This window comes from Colias eurytheme, chromosome 15 (genome assembly GCF_061535395.1).
Source record: "Colias eurytheme isolate Ceu_HAF_F1 chromosome 15, ilColEury1 Martin Lab GWU primary, whole genome shotgun sequence".
NCBI classification, from domain to species: domain Eukaryota; kingdom Metazoa; phylum Arthropoda; class Insecta; order Lepidoptera; family Pieridae; genus Colias; species Colias eurytheme.
The window spans coordinates 7,274,976-7,297,355 of NC_142994.1; the positions used below are offsets into that span (position 1 = coordinate 7,274,976).

At 33.1% G+C, this 22,380-nt stretch overlaps 2 protein-coding genes across 3 annotated transcripts; both read left to right on the top strand.

Moving 5' to 3' along the window:
• The first annotated feature begins 27 nt into the window (after positions 1 to 27).
• LOC149902408 (delta-sarcoglycan-like) lies at positions 28 to 22,129 on the top strand. The gene is made up of 7 exons (XM_090110184.1): positions 28 to 214; positions 1,433 to 1,750; positions 17,916 to 18,141; positions 18,318 to 18,507; positions 18,687 to 18,879; positions 19,743 to 19,866; positions 20,733 to 22,129. The coding sequence occupies exons 2-7, from the start codon at positions 1,668 to 1,670 to the stop codon at positions 20,925 to 20,927; spliced, it is 1,011 nt and encodes a 336-aa protein (XP_089966310.1). The 5' UTR covers positions 28 to 214; positions 1,433 to 1,667; the 3' UTR covers positions 20,928 to 22,129.
• Positions 12,392 to 13,829, top strand: LOC149902409 (uncharacterized). Of its 2 annotated transcripts, none has more exons than XM_090110099.1 (2): positions 12,392 to 13,613; positions 13,712 to 13,829. In XM_090110099.1, the coding sequence occupies exons 1-2, from the start codon at positions 12,828 to 12,830 to the stop codon at positions 13,724 to 13,726; spliced, it is 801 nt and encodes a 266-aa protein (XP_089966225.1). In that variant the 5' UTR covers positions 12,392 to 12,827; the 3' UTR covers positions 13,727 to 13,829. The 2 variants fall into 2 exon arrangements, with proteins under 2 accessions (XP_089966225.1, XP_089966226.1); XM_090110100.1 differs by having other exon boundaries at positions 12,392 to 13,284.
• Positions 22,130 to 22,380: the final 251 nt, after the last annotated feature.

The window sequence follows — 22,380 nt, forward strand, 5'->3', positions numbered from 1 at the left end:
TAGTCGGCGACGAGCCCTGAACTGAAGCACACGAGCCTCTTTCAGTCCGTGCACGCGCAACTTATTTCGTAACATTGTTGCCTGTGTTGCTATGTAACTTAGGAAGTGTTGCCAAAATGTATGCGTTTTTAAAGTTTGAAAGATAAATTCCTTTTACTTGATGCAGATAGTCACCTAGTTTAATTTTAAATTTTGTGACTTATCTTACTTTTATGTAAGTAGTTAAGTTTATATTTAAATTTTTTAACCTGATCTGTTTAAATTTAAATTAAGTTTACCTGAGCTCTATATTCATAAACAGGACAATTAAAATTTAAAAATTCGTACCTAATCATATAAACTTCAAATTTAGATTTTTATTTAAAAAAATAGGAATATGTATTACTAGAGCACAAATATTTAAATAGTGTAAAATATAATATAAACTCTGTTCCATAACATTTTAGGTGAAAGCCAACAAGATTACGATTATGAGTGAAAAGTATTAAAATAAACAAAACGTTGTGAACTGTAGATATTGTTAAATCATAAGGAATTCGTGGTACTTTATCCTATAATAAATAAATGGGAGTAAAATGTAAATCGTATTTAGCGCGGGCGGCAGGCGGGCAGGCGGGCACGGGCCGATCTCGGCATATTTGCCATTTCCTCGACATTCCCCAGTTAATTAAACCCATTTGTACACTGTCTTGCAAAATATAATTTATGAAATGAGGAAACATTTCAACACTTGGAAAATATTTTAGGACATAATTCGAGTCTTGGAAACTGGATTAAATTGCAATCCTCAAGTAATATATATATAATATTTACTACATGTTAACGTTTAATTTTTCAATTTAAGGGTAGTATTTATATCGAAATATTTTGATGTTTTATGAAGGGAGGCTATCCATAAACAAAGATCTTTCTCCACCTCCTTGTCGATATCAAAATAAGCCCGCCTCAATCTTAAGCCCCGCCTACTGACAGACGGTAAATAATATATATATCTTTACATAATATCTTATGAACAATTTTACGAAAGCTTTATATACTATACATCAGATATATGGCTCAATCGTAGAATAGACTATGTTTCTATGTAATATGGATGAAAGAGCATAAATATATAATACATATAATGCTTGATTCGACTTCCATCATCTAAGTAATATATTATAAAACATTGAAGAACCACAATGCCTTCTGTGTTTAACATAATTTATAAATTACATCACATAGATTATTAGTTTATCGCATTTCGATTATTTCATGTGCAATGCCTATAATTGTGATAAGAACTTATGATTAGGTAATTATTATATCACGTATACAAATATAGAGCAATTCATTTTTTCATATATCACTCGATATTTAATAAAATCACCCCTTACTGTAGTAAATACAATACTATCAGCGAACAAATGAGATACAGAAGAAACTTTTGCAGCCAAGAAGTCAGAACAGTGCATACAATGTTGGAATAGCAGCTCTAACAAGCCGAGCATCTGAAGTTGTTAACCGTCCCGAGTGGCTGACCGGCGCATAATTCTGTAGCCGCACTTACTAACTCCACGCGAACGGGCACTTCCAAAGTGTTCGTGCCAACAGTTCGGTCGAACCGCCCACACATTAATTCCTTCCGCATGGATAAGTGCCGACGATAGACACCCAAATATTAGGATATGGACACGCACTCGCTAGGCCGCAATCGTCAAACACCTGCGGCCAGAAATCACATCGTCTACACCGATCATAAAGGACGAAAGTGAGTACAAAATGTTCTATTCAACGATGCCATCAATTACTTGCCTCTTATTCGTCGCCCCATAGATTTGAAGGGGGAATTTAAACTTAACAAATGAGTGCTATTATTTCTCTCAATTTAGCCTAACAAGTAAGTTAAAGGTTCACCGAAATGTGGAACTCAATGTCCGTGAATTTCGTAATCTTCATTAATTTTAACCGCGAGTTTCTCTTCAGACTGCTGTTCTTGTTTTGCTCCTCTTAATTTTCTTTCATAACTTTATTTCCATTAGTCACGTGAATATATTTTTATGTTTAAACATTTTTATGCGTTACTTTTATGTCATTTTAAATAATTGAAAGCGAAATAAATCTATTTACGACATTTTTATGATACACAGAATGTGTTTTCTGTCATAAAAATAAATATTGATATATTAAATAATCACACTGGAGTAACAAGAAAGAATATCAACCGCACGTAAAAATAGTTCTTTATTCTTCACAATTTTTATTAATTTAAATATGTTTATTTTTTTATCAATAAACTTAGTGTTGTCTGCGTAAATTTATAATATACGAATTAAGTGATACCTATACTCGAATATAATTAATTAATTATTTTTGCTGTTATTGCGAAGTAATAGAAACTGTTCAAACACGGAGATAACCAAAGTCATACTACTTGCAGACATGTTGAACTTAGTTTTCTTAATATTTATTTACTTAAATTCCTTCTATTACCTACTTAGAAAATATAGCAAATATTGTCATACTGTGACAAAGGCAAACTCACGGGCCGAAAAAGTCAAAAATAAATGTACTTAGGTATATTGTATAGAAATAATATGCACAGTTTAAAGATCCTCGTATTTATACGCTACGTATCGGTATATTCTAAATTTAAGTATAATTATTGAACCTTTGACCTTTTTTGCTTCATACAAACAAACAAACACAGAAACGTGCAGACAAGTAGATAGATGCGTTATTACGTCGGCAACATCTAAAAGAGTTTTTCGTCCCTATTTCACAAGTGCGAGTAGTTAGTACGGTTTTATTGTGACAGTAGTATAAATCATATCGTTCACCGTACTAGCGGTGACAGCTACATTAACATACGTCAGGAATAACTGCCCTTTTTTGCTCAGTCAGTCCTGTTATGAAAGTAGTTCAGTATTGTTCAAAGATACAAAATTTAAGTAGTAATGTAGAACCTTCCTGTAAAAAGAGGAAACATTATAGTAAATTATCATAAATAAATCTACTCTTGTACATTGTAAAACTAAATACAATTGCAACATTCAATGGAAAAGTACTTAGCAAAGGTACACGTATGCTTTACATTCTGGAGCTTGAAACACAAACATAATGAAACTCTAACAACAGTTAGAACTAAATTTTCACATTGATTATATATTCGAATGTGTTACATAGTAGCGTTAAGACGAATAGTAAGAAAATGTGACACAGTCAAACATTTAATTGGTGTCCAAATAAACAGGAGTTAATATTTAAGTTCCGGATACATTTAACATGTATAGAAAGGCAAAATAATAAAAAAATAATACTGAAATACGACAAGTATAAAGTAATAAATAGTCTGGTTGCATCGCGTTTGTGAGAATTGGATAAAAAGTTAAAATAATGTAAAGGAATAATTACACGTAGCAACGTACCTAGGCTGATTCATACTTAAGCTCCATAAATAAGCGTTTAGTTAATAAAATTTACGCAAGTACAAACACGCTTACCGTAACAATAATTCTATCACATTCCAATATAAAAATTGAGGTGTATAAGCAAATTTGAATAGAAATGGTACCGCGGTCCACACGGCGGGGTGGCGAGGTGCGAGAGGCGGGCGAAAGTTGAATGTGTGTCACGGAAGGACAGCCGAGTTACTTGCACAGTTTCCGTTAGTCACATTTTCGCAACAAGGTATTCACATTTCGAGACTGGAAAGTTGGCGTTATCGTGTTTAAAATAGAACGACAGTCACATCTAACTTTGTGATGCAAAATGGACACGTCACTAAGACGTGGGTAGTTCTGTTTGTTTTGGGTTATTAAATAAATGTAAGTCGTGGTGTTATTCATACGTCTTGTGTATTTTGATTCAACCAAATTTAATACTTTTCTGTCTTCTAATTCTCCAATTATGAATTATTTATTGGTGAGTTAAAACCCTTAATGGAGCATGATCATAAGCATGTGACTTGATATAATATTTAAATGCAAGTTTAAATTTTTTAAAACATCAAACATATTATGTTTAATGAGAATCGAGCGGGACAATTTACTAAACCACACATAAGTGTGTATGGAAGCGCAAAACATTAGTCGCATTCGAATAGTATGTACTTAGAACTTTAATGTAGAAAAGCAATTTTAACATATTCATTCAGACTCTCTCAACACGTTCCAAACTCGGCTCTGAGTGTATAAGTATGGGTAAGTGTACAAATTGATTTATTGAAGTTAAGCGGGTTTCCGAGTTGCGCCGGAGTATTCACAGGCCTTTGCATTACAGATAAAGTGGAAATAAAAAAGAAACTTCACAAACAGAAATCCCCTTGTCGCGAGATTTACGAGCCGACTCACCTACCCTACAAAATAAGTTATATGTAAATTTTATGTTTTGTTCACATACAACACTTTTACACAAACAATAAAATCGTTACTACCTGTAAATTATATTACTGAGTATCGATTTTATAAGATATAGGTTAATGATCGAAGAGTTACCCGAACTACATTAGGGATCAATTTCAACTAATACAATTTTATAAAGTTTCAGTAAAGCTAACAATTTTCTTTATTAAACCTTGAATGGAAGTTGTTCAAGCTACGTGATACCTTCTGTGATAATTATGAACAGACACGCAAATAACGTCACATCCTTTTGTACAATAGAAGATAAATTTCATATAACAAAAGAATTTATGATTCGAAGCATAAAACATTTTTATCTTTTGATATAATAAAATTGCGATTAAAACTAAAAAATTATTTATACATTCTAATAAATTTATTAAAGTTAATTGAGTTTGTGTATTGTTATCATTAGGCGTTAGTCCGATAGTAATTGAATAGCGACGCGTGTCTATGGTAGAAAATAGAACGAGGGAGAGAATTTCGTTGTTGTTCTGATGTGATATTTATTCATTGCAGCGCAGTTCAGCAAATGTCAGCAGAATTTAAGCGCTATTTTCCGGCCCTGTTTGTCAATTAAAATATTTTGAATCACTGAAATCATTGCAATGGTGGTTAATTTGATTATTTGAAAACTAAATGCATTGATTTATTTGGTTAAATTTGTTCGCACGTTATTCTAAATACGTAGTATCAGAATTCAATTGGTCATTTAAAAAAAGTGTCGAGCTTGTGTTTATTTGATTGATAATATCAATTATTTCATGTGGATCACACCAGTACATAATTTATATAGGTTCTCAAAAATTTTGTAACTATGCACTTACTAGATACTATCGTATCCTGAATAACACGATTTGTAAAGCTCACATGACCATTGACCAACCATCCATTCTGCCCAGGATTCATGTTTCCTTCAAATAATTAATGAGTGAACTGTCGATGAGGTATAAAATTATTCGATTCAGTTGACAGTGCTAGTTGATTTCGGACCTACCGTGACCGCAATTTATACTGCATGTCACGTACCTACTCACAACTGTGGCTTGTTTGTTCATCCACAACGCGAAACTACTATAAAATATTTAAGCATTACTTTTCTTCACTTTTACCTTAACACCTTTAATTGAGTTGTCATATAATAATACGTCATGAGCACTGACGGAGTTGAGACTGAGAGATTTAAAACTTTGTCTGCTTTTCGGCATATCTCTAAACATGCTCTAAACATTAGTATTTGAAATGTTTCAAAATGCATAATTTATGAAAATCCTAAGAGAAAGAGCTGTACTGCAGATGTCCTGAAGACCTGCAGTACCTAAAATATCTACGCTAAGCTACAGATTCAGTTGATTTAGTTACTACGGATGGTAATAGTTTTCCGCGATATGTCCAACCAAGCTGATCTGAATATAGTTGTGCGATGTGGACATTCGTTTCAGTTCGTAGCGAGATAATAATTCACCTTATTTTTGTTAGCCGTTTTTCCTCTGTTATGTATGAAACAAACGTAGTATTGTTCAGTATATTTCGACTCTATTCCAACCGAGGGTAATAACAGCAATTGTTTATTGTTTTGTGTTATCATTAAGCCTTTATGGTTGGATGTGATTTTTGTTGATCTTTTTTGTTTATTATGCTTAATAAGGAAAGAACACAGTTAATACATACTTGTATTATAACGTTATTATTATAAAAAAGCATTCTTTTACTAATAACATTATGTAAACAAATTAACACATAGGTACGCAAAATACATAGCGATTATTCGGATGAATGGTAAAACATCGTCAAAATTCAGGTAGTACATTAGTCAGAATTTTTGATAGCGTTGAGGATAACAGGATGTAACCCATAGGTGATATTTTTATTTTGCATCATATTGACGTAACGTGTGAACTATAAACAATGAATTAAAAACGTAACGTAACAATGAATTAAAAACGTAACATAATCAGTATGCCATTGTAGCGAACTACCGTCTTCAGTGAGAAGACGTTATTAACAAAAACAATACTTCACAAGCCTACGTCTAACTTGGAGTATTTACTACAAAACCCACAGTCAAAATTAAAGCCGATTATCTCGAAAAGAATGTTTTCCGAATAAAAGTAGTGATTGAAGCAGATTTATCGTGCGCAATCAGATCAGATGTTAGTATTCCATCCGAAGCTCGCGGGAGCAACCTCGTACCGGCTGAATAATTTACACGCACCTTCCTCTGTGATCTGAGATTCTAGTAAGGCGGTGTTGATGTATGTCCTAGATCCTACATTAAATATAATACAGGCTGAGATTTTAAAGAGAAAATCTTATGCTTTAGCTAGAATTTGTAATATTGCAAGATTCAGAAAATTTATTTGAGTGTTTGTCTGCTGCTCTCTAAATAATCGGGATTTTAAATAAATAGAAATAAATTTTATATTTTAGAGACCCGAAGTTTAAAGATTTGGTCCTGTGCTTTTGTTATTTTTATTATTGTCCATCAGTTTTGAGTTAAATATACAAGTATTATTTTTTAAGAGTGAAACAGTTTTACATTACCACAAACACATTAAAATAGTTATTACTGCGTGTATGCGGCGTTTTTTAAGTTACAAATAAAAATAACATTAAATATCTATCAGCATTACAAATAGAGTGTTAGCTAAGAAAATAATAAAGTTGTACATTCAAAATCAGTGCATAGCCGCGCTGAGCTAGACGAGCAAAAGTGAGTTAAGTTGTCGTTGCTGACTTTATGAGTCGGCCGGGGCAACTTTTGAACAAACTTCAAGTGCTGTAAGTAAAGTGTCTGCAACTCGCCTCCGCATTACTTCCATACGATTTCACGATCTCGCCACGATCACTTTAACTCACACATGTGCGACGCAAGTGATGAAGTGTCATTGATTTCCTATTTGTTGCCGCTTTCAGTTCTTTTAGTATTTTTGTATAGAAATTTTAACTCAAATTTATTTGGGCACCAATTTTGCCTCGCTACGACTATATTGCCTTAAACTTAAAGGTTTCGTTTTCATGATGTTGTCTCATTTACATTACTTAATCGTTATTTGCCCAATTCTCTCAATTACCATTATAATTATTATGCGCTACAACAACAATCTTGAACTTATTAATTGCACATTTCAAACGAATTTCTCTATCTATACAATACGAATATATTTATAAAGAGAATGTAAAATTACCTTTTAAAAAACTAGCAATTTAAATTTATCAGGCGTTAATCAATGGAATACCGAGAGAAGTTTAAACACGTCTCATTAATTCGTAATGCAATTATGTTCTGGCCTTTTATAAATGTCAGTGGCTGTTAAATTAAATTCGAATTTCAATATTGACCCTTTATTTCTGATGCTCCTAAAATTTGGTATAAATAAAACAAAAGAAAGATGTGATTTGTATTTATGCATATTTATTTCTTGTAGAATATAATATTATTATATTTAATAGAACATTGTAACACAGTATAAAGAATCTATTATTGTATCATGTAATAAACGTGTTTATTATCTTTTATTTTTATATTTTTAAATAGGTTTCTATATTAATTGTTTCTCGTATTTAAATAAATAATTTTCAATAATATAAAACATAAAAACGAAGGCGTTCGGATAAATTTCTAAAAAGCAATATGAGTACAAACATACAAAATGTGCAAAGCAAATGTGTCCTACAAAGTAGGAGTATAAATAACGTCACATTATAACAATTCCAGCAAATTGAAAGATCGAGAAAGGGGTAGACAAGCATATCCCTCGGAGACGTAAGCATTGTTTTATGGTCGTCGGGACGCTAACAAACTTCGGCAACTGCTTTATGATCCTAATTTATAAGTGAGTGAAGTATTTACGACTCTTTCTGGAGTCCTCCCGCGAGTGCGTTCAGCTCCATTGCCTCTAACCGCTTGTGATCGCATCTATTTCTATGTGCAACTTGTTATAATATGCGAACTTCTGTCTCCATAGAGTAGATCTTTATAATGACACAATTATCAAAACGTCAGAAGGGAAAATTATACATAGAAGTTAAAATGTTGTAACAAGAGTTAGAATTGAAATATTTAAGTTTGTTACTTAAATTACCTTAAAGAGTTCTCTCTTCTGCTCTTTATAACGTCAAAATAAACTGTCATAAAATTAAAACTTCTATTCTCATAGTTTCAGCACATTTCAGGCTTCATCGTGGCTGTGAGAGTTTGCTATAAGTTTAATATAACATTGTGTTAACTGTATCAGGCTACTTGTTACACATGTAATCGGTCACGCCTTCCCTGTGTGCTTGGGATTTGAAGTTTCACCTGAGTGATTTACAATTTGTGAGAGCTTTATGAAATTTTGCAAGCATAAATTAATTTTCAATTTGCCTTTGACGTTTCGCTGAGCCGGCCTAACATGTCTCTCAGGCGAGGTATTAACCCGAACATGACGCCCTGTGCCTATTCGCTGCACCATATCTCTCTATACAGGTATGCTTCGTGTCATACACATGTTATGAGAAACTTAATTGAAATACTACACGTCCCTTGCGTTCGTGAACTCGTTTGGCTCTTATTTTATTATGCTAATAAACAATCGGTATAGCGGCAAAGCCTGTGATAGAAGGTTGTGCTCGTAGGCTGTGTACGGTATTTTTATGAGGATAAGACCTGAAATTCTAGTTTGGTGATTGGTGTTTGTATATTTTCAGGTTAAAATGGGATAAAATAAAACGTTTACCTGCTATCGTTTGCAGTTATTTTGTATTGAACAATGGAGTTGGTGGCCGGTGGTAAAGATATACCTACATTAAAATTAAGGAAATACATTCTAAACCGATGCATAGAACACACTTGTTGTAGCTTGTCTCAACTCAACAAATTTCACAATGGATGCTCTTAAAAAGTAAAAAATTATTATTTTTTAACGAACGATTATTATTTGCACTTCTAATATTCTGCTTCCAAGCTACTGTTGATATTAACTATTAATCTCGAAATTGTAAAATTTTAAAACTTATTAAAAAAGTATTCTATCGAGAACCATATTCCTTTAAAACTAACGTGTTATTATTAAACACTTAATAACAGACGATCCGAACGTATGTTGTTTCATGAAGTACCCTCATTTTTTAATATTTTACATTTGGTATATCTATATCTTATATATAAAATTCTCGTGTCACAATGTTAGTCTGCATACTCCTCCGAAACGGGTGGACCGATTCTCATGAAATTTTCTGTGCATATCGGGTAAGTCTGAGAATCGGCCAACATCTATTTTTCATATGTACCACGGGCGAAGCCGGGGCGGACCGCTAGTATATATATAAAACTCAAAGGTGACTGATATAGTGATCTATCAACGCACAGCCCAAACCACTGGACGTATCGGGCTGAAATTTGGCATGCTGGTAGATGTTAGGACGTAGGCATCCACTAAGAAAGGATTTCCCGAAATTATTGCGGGAACGGGGAAAAACGGGGTTGCACGTACAAACTCGTGGGCGGAAGCTAGTCTCGTATATTTCTTTAAACAGCTGATCTAATTTTATGGATATAAAACTTTATAGAAATAAAAAAACGCAATTAATTTTATTCTTATACTAGCGGTCCGCCCCGGCTTTGCCCGTGGTACATGTTTACGTTTTCTCTACATAAGAACCATCCTCGTACTTCAAGGAATATAATAAAAAAAGAATTATCGAAATCGGTTCAGCCGTTCTCGAGTTATGCGCTTACCAACACATTTTGCGATTCATTTTTATATATAAGAAGATAAACACAACCTATTCTTTTGCAATCAGCGAGGAAGCAAAAGGGTTATGATAATTACCAGACATAAAATTTCAAATGTAAACTGTGGCCTTAATCCAAATGCAATTTGCTAGCAACCGACTTAAAGTCGGCGAGAAATGTTACGCAAATAAGTACATAACGAGATAAACTTGTTTCTTTTCCGACTAACTCCCACAATTTAAAGTTAGAAGGTTCTCTTATATGGACTTTTATTTTAAGGTAATGCTAAAAATAAAATGTAATTAATATGTTATGTTAGCTTAGGAACTTTTTAAATTAATATTTGTGTATATGTTAATAAAAAAGTATAAGGCTTAAGAATTTGATAGTTTTAGCGGAATACGACACATTAGAGGTTCATAAAGTTCAAGTTCCGTTCTCATGCGATAGAGTAACTTTAGGCATTGTGTGCAACCATAAACACTAATCTAATAGTGTCTGGATTTTAAGCCAATTTGCAGCGCCTATGTTCTCAACACGTAGACACATATGTATCTTTATACTCATTGATTACATTCACCTTAATCTAAATGTCGTTAGAACACTGAGTAACAGCTTAAAAGTTAATAAATGACAATGTTTTAAAAAATCCTTTTTCTTTTCTTCACCGATTTTATAATAATACACAAACGTATTATTAAAGTCAAATATGAACGCAATCCTTTGAATTTTAAATTGAATATAGTGTTTGAATAATGCTAAACACAAAATGGAGGTCGCTAAGAGAATTGGGTTTGGTACATTGATTTAAATATCCGTTACTGCGGCGATGGTCCCTCGTCACGAATGAAATTGCACTTGATTTATGATCGACCTAGACAATTGTTATGCACAACTTGCAAAATAATGTATTTCTTGAAAATACGGATATAAAACTCATAAAACTAATTGAGAACAGATAATATTTGAAAACGCTAACATTTGCAAAAAGGATATAACCGCGCTTCATTTCAAACATCGCACTCAATACCCCGGATCATTGGATCGAATATTAATTTGTACGACGTTTGGAGTGTTGTTCATGAGCGGTAAACAAATCAGCAATCATATAATGGCACTCGCATACACGGTGTATAGCGCAAAGTGCTACGTTGTTGAAGTTAATGGCTATTAGTTTGGTTCGTTAGCGGAATATTGCTAACGAATGTGCATCTGCCGCAACATTCCAGCGGTGAGGTATGATGTGCGATGCGATGCGACGCGGCGCGGTGAAACGCTCAATTAGCACACTCCCTACTCAACTATTCTACCTCACTTTTCATATAAAACGCCTGTAATTTCACGCTGTGCAAGTACATAGCGTAAAAATGTTACACAAATGGATATAATGTCACGGGCTGTAATGGGTCAGAAACGTGTTGGAGAGGAGCGTTGTAAACTATGAATAGATCGAAATATTTTTACAATTTTATTTTGCTTATGTGAGAGCGGTTGTAAATGATTGTAGTGATATAAAATATGCAATGCAATAATATTGTAGCGGGGAAAATAAATCCGACAAAATATCATTTCGGTAAAAGGAATCGCTTGTCCTATTAAGGCGTATCTAGAAGCGGGGGAAGCTCAGAAGTCGAGTTGGCCTGATGGAGATGATTAATATGCCTCATTTGCGGCACGCGCCCTCCTTGCTACGAGCTACGAGCTACGGACTACGGACTACGAGACGATGCTACGTGCCTGAATACGTACATCGTTTACGCTTCCGCGCAGAAAATTTATTAGATTCACCCCATTTATACCTTTTATCTCAATTATATACATTGTACTCAATACGTTTTATTGTTGATGTACAACTTCGCTTGGCAGGATTTTTATGTTAAGTACCTATGTGTTAGGTGAGAAAAGTTAACCAACTTAATTTATGTGTTATTTTAACTATAGGGATAAGCTTATAAAGACAACTTTCCATTTTGAAATTATTTTATTTCATAAATATTCAATTACATCTTTTTTTTATACGTGATTTATCTGGATGGAAACTAAGGTAGGTATTATTTACAATAGCGTTATGTAAATATTAGTTAAAAATCGACTCATTTATAATAATGGAGGAACTTTAAATTTATAGTACTTATATGTGGGAATAGGATAAAATATTAAGATGTATTTCATAATAAGCTTTATTTATAGTCTGTGTTTTTCTATTATTTACTCTGTGGATATGTTGTCTGTAGATTGATGTTTATCTATGACTTGACTGTGTGGCAAAGAGTATAATGTATAATAGCTGTGTGGCTCGGTACGAAAAGAAATGGAGGATTGTTAAAAATGTATTTTTGTTCGGTGTCTGGGAATTAAACTGATTGGGCTAATTTGGCGTTTTTATTTACACCATCCCCACATAATTTGGGGGCTCGTCCGGGATGGTGGAATAAAGAAAAAACAGAGGAAGACTATGATGCCGGTGATTTAACCTGATTAAGATTACGAATTATGAACTAAGACTAAAGAAGCTTATGATTATACGATTACGACTTGAAGACTATAGAACTTATTATTCGTCCGGGATGGTGGAATAAAGAAAAACAGCGGAAGATTATGATTGCGGTGATTAAACCAGATTAAGACTTTACGAATTATGAACTAAGAAGACTAAGATTTAAAGAAGCTTATGATTAAACGATTACGACTTGAAGACTATATAAAACTTATTATTTACATTATTCAACATGCCGCCGAAACGACTATTAAAGGATGATGATGATTATGGTGAACCATCGCCGCGTATTTCCTTTACTGATTTAGAAAAATCAATGACGCCATTTTCGGGTGATGATGCTTATGGCGTCGAAACTTTCATAAGAGAATTTGAAGACGTTTCCTCTCTAATGCAATGGGGCGAATTAGAAAAATTCATATTTTCGAAGCGGCTCCTCACGGGGACCGCCAAGCTATTTTTACGTTCACTAAGTGGGACCACCACGTGGGATACACTTAAGTCTGAGCTCCGCGAGGAATTTGGTAAGAAGTTGAACAGTGCAACTGTTCACAAGAGACTTTCAACACGCCGAATGAAGATGAATGAGACTCATCAGCAATATTTTTTACATATGAAGGAACTTGCAGTACTTGGGAATGTTGAAGATGAAGCCCTGATGGAATATGTCATCGACGGTATTAAAGACAGTGAGTCCAACAAAAATATTTTATATGGCGCTTGTAACATTAAAGAATTCAGAAAGAAGTTAGACATTTATTCAGAAATTAAGAAAAAATCATATTATTCACCTAATAAGATTCAAAGTAATTCAGTATCAAAGTCCATTGGCATGAAAATTCAAAAAACATTAAGAGTAAAGAGATGTTTCAATTGTGGAGATTTAGATCATGAGTCGCCTAATTGTACTAAAGGCATTAAATGTTTTAAATGCAACTTGTTTGGCCATAAATCAACTGAATGTTCTAAAAGTATAAAGAAGAGTTTGGAAATTATGTCAACTAAGAATAATATTGATGTGAGACCTTTTAAGATGCTGAAAATAAACAATATTGATGTAGAAGCCCTTATTGATACCGGAAGCGATGCTAATTTAATAATTATGTCTTATTTTAGGAAGATTCAAGGTGAAAAATTGTTATCTTATAGTTCAGGAACCACAGAGACTTTAACTGGAATAGCTGAAAAGGAAATTTATACAAAAGGATCTTTCACAGCAAAAATTGAAATTGATGATTGTTATTTTGAAACTTTATTTTATGTTGTTGATGATGGCGCTATCCCTGTCAACATTATATTAGGAAATCCTGTACTGAAAGAAGTAGAAATCAATTTTAAGGCTGGAACTATCACTGCAACAAGAATATTACACCTTACAATGCTAGAGAATGAAAATGAAGATATCACAAATATTGAAAACAAAGAATATAAGAATAAAATACAGAATATTATAAAAGAATATAACCCCAAAAGATGTACTAAAGAATCAAATGTAAAACTTAAAATATTATTAACCGATGATGTACCAGTTTATCAGAATCCACGACGATTGTCACCTTTGGAGCTTAACATTGTTGACAAACAGATTAAAGAATGGCTTGATGAAGGAATAATAAAAACAAGTAAGTCTGATTATGCTAGTCCAATTGTGCTTGCAAAAAAGAAGAATGGAAACTATAGATTGTGCGTTGATTACAGGAAATTGAATAAGAAAATTATTAAAGAAAGATATCCACTACCACTCATTGAAGATCAATTAGACAGATTAACTTATGCTAAAATGTTTACCTCGCTTGATTTAAAAAATGAAATTATAAGAAAACATCATGAAAACGGACATTTTGGTTGTGTTAAAACTGAGGAATTAATAAATAGAAATTACAACGACCGTGAAGAACTAAGAAGGATGGCGAAAGCAAATATTCAGAATATACAAGATGATAATAATAAGAATTATAAAAAGAGAAAGAAGCTCAAGCTCAGCTGATATGATGAAGCCATGGGTAGCGACTGTTGACTCATCTGGGACAGATGATTCTGCAGGATGACCGTGTGGGAATAGGATAAAATATTAAGATGTATTTCATAATAAGCTTTATTTATAGTCTGTGTTTTTCTATTATTTACTCTGTGGATATGTTGTCTGTAGATTGATGTTTATCTATGACTTGACTGTGTGGCTCGGTACGAAAAGAAATGGAGGATTGTTAAAAATGTATTTTTGTTCGGTGTCTGGGAATTAAACTGATTGGGCTAATTTGGCGTTTTTATTTACACCATCCCCACATATATGAATAATTGTTCGACATAAAAAATACAGTAAAGTACGTTATACTCAAATTAAAAATTTATGATATAAAAATTCAACAACAATTTACATTTCCTGACTATACTATATGTTAAGGTTAAATTAAAAAATAAACCTAAATTAAAAAAAAGCTTTAACTTTTATTATAAATCTGTTAAAATTAATTTATTAACCTCCAAACATATAAAAAGGAGAATATTTGCATGCAAACTGTGATCGGAAATCAATTTACTGTCCATATTTTGTCCAGCAATATATTTATAAAAATATAAAGACCAAGATGTGTGGGCGGCGCGGAGATATTCTTGTAATTGATTTCTAATGCCACGTAAAACCCCCAAACGTGTTGCGAGCCTGGCCCGGGAGATAAACAGAGTACAGCGGGCTCAAGTGCCTTTCCAGAACGTTTTTCTTTCAATTTTTATCAAACTTGTTTACTATGATTATTATTTTACACCCATTCATAGAATAACATTGATGACTTCCGTGGCCTTAACAAGTTTTGATGGTTATATTCGATTTTAATTAGATCGTAAAAATGATGTTGTCAATGGATAAAAATATGTAAACAAACGAATTAAACTGCTGTATTTATTAATTTTCTTATCATTTTTTAAATATTATAAAAGACCTGCCGGCTATTCTATTTGGTTCAAATGCATTTCACACTATGTGGGTATTTGAATTTTTTGTATGGCAACAATTTGTAAATGATTGTCATCTGTGTACGAACGTTGTTGTCAGGTTGAATAGTGGGAAAGGTGGACAATATCCTTGCATGTTGCGGTGAGAACGCGTGCTAGAATTTTTCACTGTACAATGCTCCTGTCGCTCCCCAATCCTTGTAAATTTATAGCTCCTGCTGACGCTATCCAGTTCACTACAAATGTCTTTTTAAATATTACTTTACGTCTTGAAATAACGCTCTTGGATATTGTTCAAAAAGTCAAGCTTATGTTGTTTAATGTTAAGATTATATATCTACAGTTATGAGCTCAGCTCAGCTCATAAATAAATTTCATAATATTTTTTATCATTCGTATTTTTATGTTTGTTAATTAACTGACATTGTTCTGGTAAACATTTTTTGCAAACAAAGTTAAAAAAAAAATATTATTGACGAACTCACTGATTTTGAATTTACTTATGACATTTCAGAACTATTACTACTATTTTACTGAGATTTCAGCACAAAATGTTTGCGTAATAATATCTCACATGAGAACGTTGCCATAGATTTACAAGGTTATCTATGCCGCATGTACCAAATGCATTGAATAGTTTTTTCGTCAGACGTGTCCAATATTTTATAAAAAGCATTGTTAAAATTCCGAATTAACAAGAGTATAAAGTCAATCCATGAATATGAAAGTGCATTTTATTGGTTTTTGAAGTTTAAAAGCCGTTTTATGCTGCTATTTCTCGTGTATACAGACATAAAATATATATGGGGTCAGTTTCAAAATGAGTGGGTTCAAAACAATAGGTTACTTATAATATAATAATTGTGTAATTTTATGCTTATAATCGAATTTAAGAAAGTATCAATTGTAGAGGGAAACTGATTTTTATGACCGCTAAGTTATTGAAATGAAAAACAAAATATTTTATTTTAATTTTTAGGTTTTTGTTTCATAGAAAATGAACATTTTATAGTGATAGGATAGTCCCAACTGGCAATAGGAGTTTGTCATAACAGAGGGTAGTTTTATAAAAACATAATAAACAGAGGTAGTCGAAGCAATTGCAAACTAGTCAAAAGTGAAAAGGGTTGTGTGAATAGTGCATTGAAATACTTTAATTCAATATGATACAGTAATATTTTTGTACAAATTCTGGTTGAGAGGATATTACATAATGACCAAATGTGCAATATTTCGTTGACAATTTGAGGTTTAAATAAATTGCACGGTAAACGCTTTGTACCGATCACTGTTTTAAATCTAACTACATCGCGTGACTCGTGTATATTAGGCACATGGCCCAACTGATGCCGCTCACGGCTTAGTAGAATAAAACTACAATTTTTATTCGTGTTTAACGCAACAGTTCTGTATTGCAGAGTTTAGCTATGCAAATGTGTTGCAGTTTATAATCCGAGAATGCAATATCTAACCAGTTTTAAGAGTATGTTTAACTCGACGTAGCTGTAGGTACCAGTCCGTGGCATCATCGGTAAATCTACATGTAGGTACACTAACGTTTTAATTGATTTGATTGCGTGAATGTTGTTTTATGTTACCATTGTAAGTTTATTTGTAAAACGTATGTTTTTAGAGTAGAAAGTTGTAGTAGAAAGCTTCATTATCCTGAATGAATTGAGCATTATTTTTCTTTTATCAACCTTTAATCCGAATGTCACTAGATAATTATGCGTGGCGGTATGCGAACACATTTACTTTTTATATAAAAACATAACATAAATTCTTCTATTCGATTTATTTGTATTTTTTCACTCATATTTTATTTGTCTAGTGAGAGTTGTGACATTTGTATACAAAATAAAGCGGAATACGCTACGATCTGTTGAGCTAAAGGAAATAAAGTTATGATTTATGCAAGAGAGATGTGTTTCAAAGAGCGCTCGTCGTAAACGTTGTATTCCAAAATATTGTGTCCAATACAATATGTTTTCAGCGTGCTTGAAATATTTTATTAGTTACTTTGAAATTGCTGTGCAGTATTCGGTTTTTTACGCTTTTCAAAATATGTAAGTTCCTCCATTTTATTTTATGATTTGAGAAGCTTAGATAACAAAATGAAAGGGGGTTATTATTTTGTAATCTAAATTGAGAATATTGTAGCTTTATGACGTAAGTAATTTGCTGGGCTAATTAAAATGTCAATATAAAATATAATAAAACATGAATAAAACATTTTTTAAATTCTCTGTTTGAAAAACAACAGAGATTTTTCGTTCTAAGTGGAGGTGATAATTTAAATCGCAGTATTTCCGGGCAGCCGAGGGCAATGAAATGTCACATCGTTTTACAAGCAATATTTTCCTTTCAGGATTCCTTATGCCGACAAGATCACTCCGGAGCCAATCCTCAACAACAATGCGGCTCGGGACACAAAGGCGGACTCGATCAGGAACAGTTATAATAGCCAATTCAAAGTTGGCATTTACGGCTGGCGGAAGAAATGTCTTTACATTCTTGTCATGGCACTCATGTTTATGATGATTATAAATCTCGCATTGACGCTTTGGGTTTTGAAAGTTTTAGATTTTAATTCAGTAAGTATTCTTAAATTTATATATTTTTTTTTGTATCTGGGAATAAAACCTTAATTGTTCTTGGTGAGATTTGTTTAAGGCGATAAATCTACTATTTAGCAAGTCAAAACGTAAATAAATTTATTCATGACTTATTCATGATAACTTTACATGACTTTTTCCATTATTTATAACAGGAAGGAATGGGTCAGCTCCGAATAGTGCCAGGTGGTCTCCAGTTACTCGGACAAGCGCTAGTGTTAGACTCGTTGTTTGCGTCAAGCGTGAAGTCGCGACGCGGCCATCCGATTTCCATCGAATCTTCGAGAAATTTTACAGTTTCTACCCGTGATGCTCATGGCATTGTTCAGAGTAGATTGTTTTTAAGTAAGTTTTAAGGAAATTTTAAACTTACCGTAATATGAATGATGAATGAAATTAATGATCCTTGATAGGGATGAATGCTTGATTTTTTGACCCAGATCTCAGATGTATAGCAAATGGCAATATAAATCAACAACTATAGCCATATCAGACTTGAACTATAGCCATTTCGGTTTCGGCAGGTCACGATCGCTTAGAAGTGAATGTAGGGCGGTTAGAAGTACGTGACGCTCGCGGGGCCTTGCTCCTCGGCGCGGGCCACGACGCGGTGACGGTGGGCGCTGATAACTTGCTCGTGGCCAGCCCCGCCGGCGCCTCCTTCAACACCGCCGTACAAACTCCGCTCGTTAAGGCACCACCGTCTAAGCAATTGATGTGAGTACTACAAGTTTCGTTCTGTAGGTCAGAACCACGGTGACACGTATTTTTATACAAATCAGGAATTCCTTTCTATATTTTATTTTGTGTCATCCTGACCACGGAACAAGGTCAGGATGACACAAAATACAATTCGATATTAAATATTTATTCTGTAATATATAAACATAATTTCATGAATATCCCAAATATGTACTGGTAAAATAGCGAACATTACGTTAATCTATGTTTAGAATTTAAATTCGTGTTTCTGTGAATTGTTCAGCTGAATAATTATTTTACGTCAATGAAATTAATACATTAGCTATAATGAATACCGAAATATCTCAAATTTTACCAATATTTAACGATTGAATAAATTAAAATTATGCGTGTCATACATACCTGTGCTCTATTACTGCACAAAAGAGCAATGCCATGCTTATTGAGTTACTAGCTGTGCCGCGCGGTTTCACCCGCGTTGCTCCACTCCTGTTGGTCTTGATATTTAGCCTATAACCTTCCTCGATAAATGGGACCAGTAGTTCCTGAGATTAGCGCGTTCAAACATACAAACAAACTCTTCGCAGCTTTATAATATTAGTATAAGTATAGATTTCAGCATGGTTCTATGTAAACATGAAATAAGAATTAAGTTTTATTTTTGACGGAAAGATATGTAAATTAAAGATATAAAATGACAATTTTCACTTTTAAAGCACATAATATAAATACAGTGGAAAATAGAACCTCCTGATTTTCTAAGTTGGTAAAATACCAGAGCACGATTAACAAGCACTTTTAATACATGTTTTTCATTTTCTATATTGTTATTGTAGTTCAAATTAATCGCTTAAACATTTATATCCCACGTAACACAGGCTAGAGTCCCCCACGCGTTCGCTAGAGATGCACGCAGCTCAGAACATTGCTCTGGAGTCGCGCGCCGGCGACATTAGTGCTAGCTGCCTCACCACGTTCCGCCTGCGGTCTGTTGCTGGATCGGTGAGCAACTTAAACCCTGTATAATAATATCTGTTTATTTTCATAACGTTTTAATCACAATCATTACACATCTACATAAATTCACATACGAATAGGTCAGCAATTGACAAAGTATGATGCTCCAGTTTATCCATATCTTCTGTTTTTCTCTTTATACAGATTCCGTTTGTTTTTGATAAAGGATAGTAAAAGGAAAATGAACATGGACGATTAGTGATGACGGATATCACAATCGAGGGTGGATGTGTAAAAGCCATGAATTACTTCAGGTCATTTTCTTTTTAGAACAAAAACTATACACAACAACATAGATCAATAATTAGTACAATAACCACTTATAATGATTCTAGCGTAAAAAACACAACGGCTATAACTCTTTATAAAATGATACATCGCATAGCCTCGCGTAATGTAGTTTCACCTAGTATGGGTCAGTGCTGAGTCGGGGACCCGACACGTATACTATCAAACATACATTATTGTAACAGTTGTTTCTTTTCGTTCGCAATAAAAATGATATACAGTTCAATTCGAGATTGCCGTTTGATATCTGTATCTGTACAATATTTTTACAAAATACTAAGTAATGTAAATTTTTTGAACTAATTTGAGGATATATTATATATTTAACAGCTAATCTGCCTTTGTAGCGTCACTTAGGAAATTATTAGGTACCTACATGAAGAGGATCTTGGTTTTAAACAAATAACAATGTAATGTTCAAATGCGTTTAACATCTGACTCAAACTATACTGTGAAGTAGGACTGGAAGGACTTCACTCATATCTCAATACCATGTTTATTTTTTGAGAATTATTCTATTAAATACATCGTAAATCATTTTGTAACAAGAACATTCCTTTCAGATAAGACTAGACGCGCCAAGTATATACATGCCAAAGCTTAAATCTGCGTTACCACTACCACCGTCAGCGTCCCACTCCCACGACCCACACCATCAGAATATCTACCAGCTGTGCGCGTGTGCGAACGGGAAACTCTTCCTAGCTCCACCTCATGGGGTTTGCGCTGCGAGAGAAGAGAGTCTTATATGCCGATGATGATTAGATATTGTGATTGATGTAAGAAGACTTAAGAATCATATTATTTTGGGTGTTTGAATCAATGTGCCTATTTGTGCATTATTCTTTTCTTCTTCGTTGTTGTAATGCGTATTATTAAAACATGAAAGTGGCACCATTGTATTAATAATCAGTACCTTATTGGTTAATTTTATTAAAAGATCATTGTCCTCAAAAGTAAGAGTACCTCCTCAAAACAAGAGTAATACAATGCAAATATGTTTTGGTTCAAAGATTATTTATTAAAGATCTACAACGGCTTAAAACATAAATTAGATATGAATTACTCTCTGGCGACTTTAAAATTTGTTTTGATGCTTTATAGTTGCGTTATTTTTAACAAAGAATGAAAGAACAAGGTAAATTTAGGGGCTATTCAAATCTAGAGCTAAGAGTTTGGGCCAAACTATTACGCTTACAATTTGTATGAGTAATAGACAAATATTCTATAAAAAATATCTTCTTACATCAAATTATTAGCAAATATGTGGATAGACAGTGTATAAAAAATATTAAATATATAATGTATATTGTATAGACAGCTTTAGGTGTGAGATGGTTTACGTAAGTAGAAGGCTTTTTTGAATGTATGATAGCGAAAACATTCCGAATTTTCTTTGAAATCATCCCCCAAGCACATCAAGCTTACAACATTATTGAAATTTAAAATCTCCTTCTACTTTAAAGAAAATAAAATTTATGTTATTCTTAATTTACTGATTACTAAATCATTTAAGATGCGGTGAGCGAAACGTGACTCTGATTTCGATTGTTTAAAGCCTGTAGTTTCAGTTTACGATTCACGATTGCTCACTGTTGCAGGCTTGCGATTAGCAAAGGCAGTTAACCCATCACAGAGAATACAAAACGAATTCCCGACAGTCTAAGTGATTTAGTAGTGTAAACTTTGAATAAAATTCATTATACAACGACAACAAACGTATCAGAATAGGTACATATAATTAATAACTAGTGCCTTTGGAGTCGCAATTAAGAATACATTGGCTGAATTATCGCAATTTCTTCGGTATGCTAAGGAATGTATACATACATGGTGTTGTGATAGAATTTAGAAGTAGATTGTGTTCAAATCTGTATATTAGATTATTTATCGAAACAAAGCACTTGTGTTTCAAACCCTATGCAAGTTTCAGTTTGAAGCTCAAATGTTAAAGCGCCGCGGCCGTAAAATTTTTTGTAATATATTATTAATATTATAAATTAAAAAAACCAAATATAATTTATATAGTTTATGTTTCTTAGTACTAGAAGAAAATAAATTATCAAGAAATTTGTTGCTTGCTTCAAAAGCTTATTAGTTTACTTTCCAGTAGCCAGAATCTTTTTCTATGTAGATATTTATGAAATTGTTGTAAAGAGAAAATTGTTGATTATTAATATAATTGTACATATCTATATGATGGAAATATAA

Coding starts and splice junctions, on each gene's coding strand:
- LOC149902409 (XM_090110099.1), top strand. CDS start 12,828: ATGCCGCCGAAACGACTATTAAAGGATGATGATGATTATGGTGAACCA.
- LOC149902408 (XM_090110184.1), top strand. CDS start 1,668: ATGGACACGCACTCGCTAGGCCGCAATCGTCAAACACCTGCGGCCAGA. Junction 18,508..18,686: donor TCAGAGTAGATTGTTTTTAA/GTAAGTTTTAAG, acceptor CGGTTTCGGCAG/GTCACGATCGCTTAGAAGTG. Junction 18,880..19,742: donor CCACCGTCTAAGCAATTGAT/GTGAGTACTACA, acceptor CACGTAACACAG/GCTAGAGTCCCCCACGCGTT.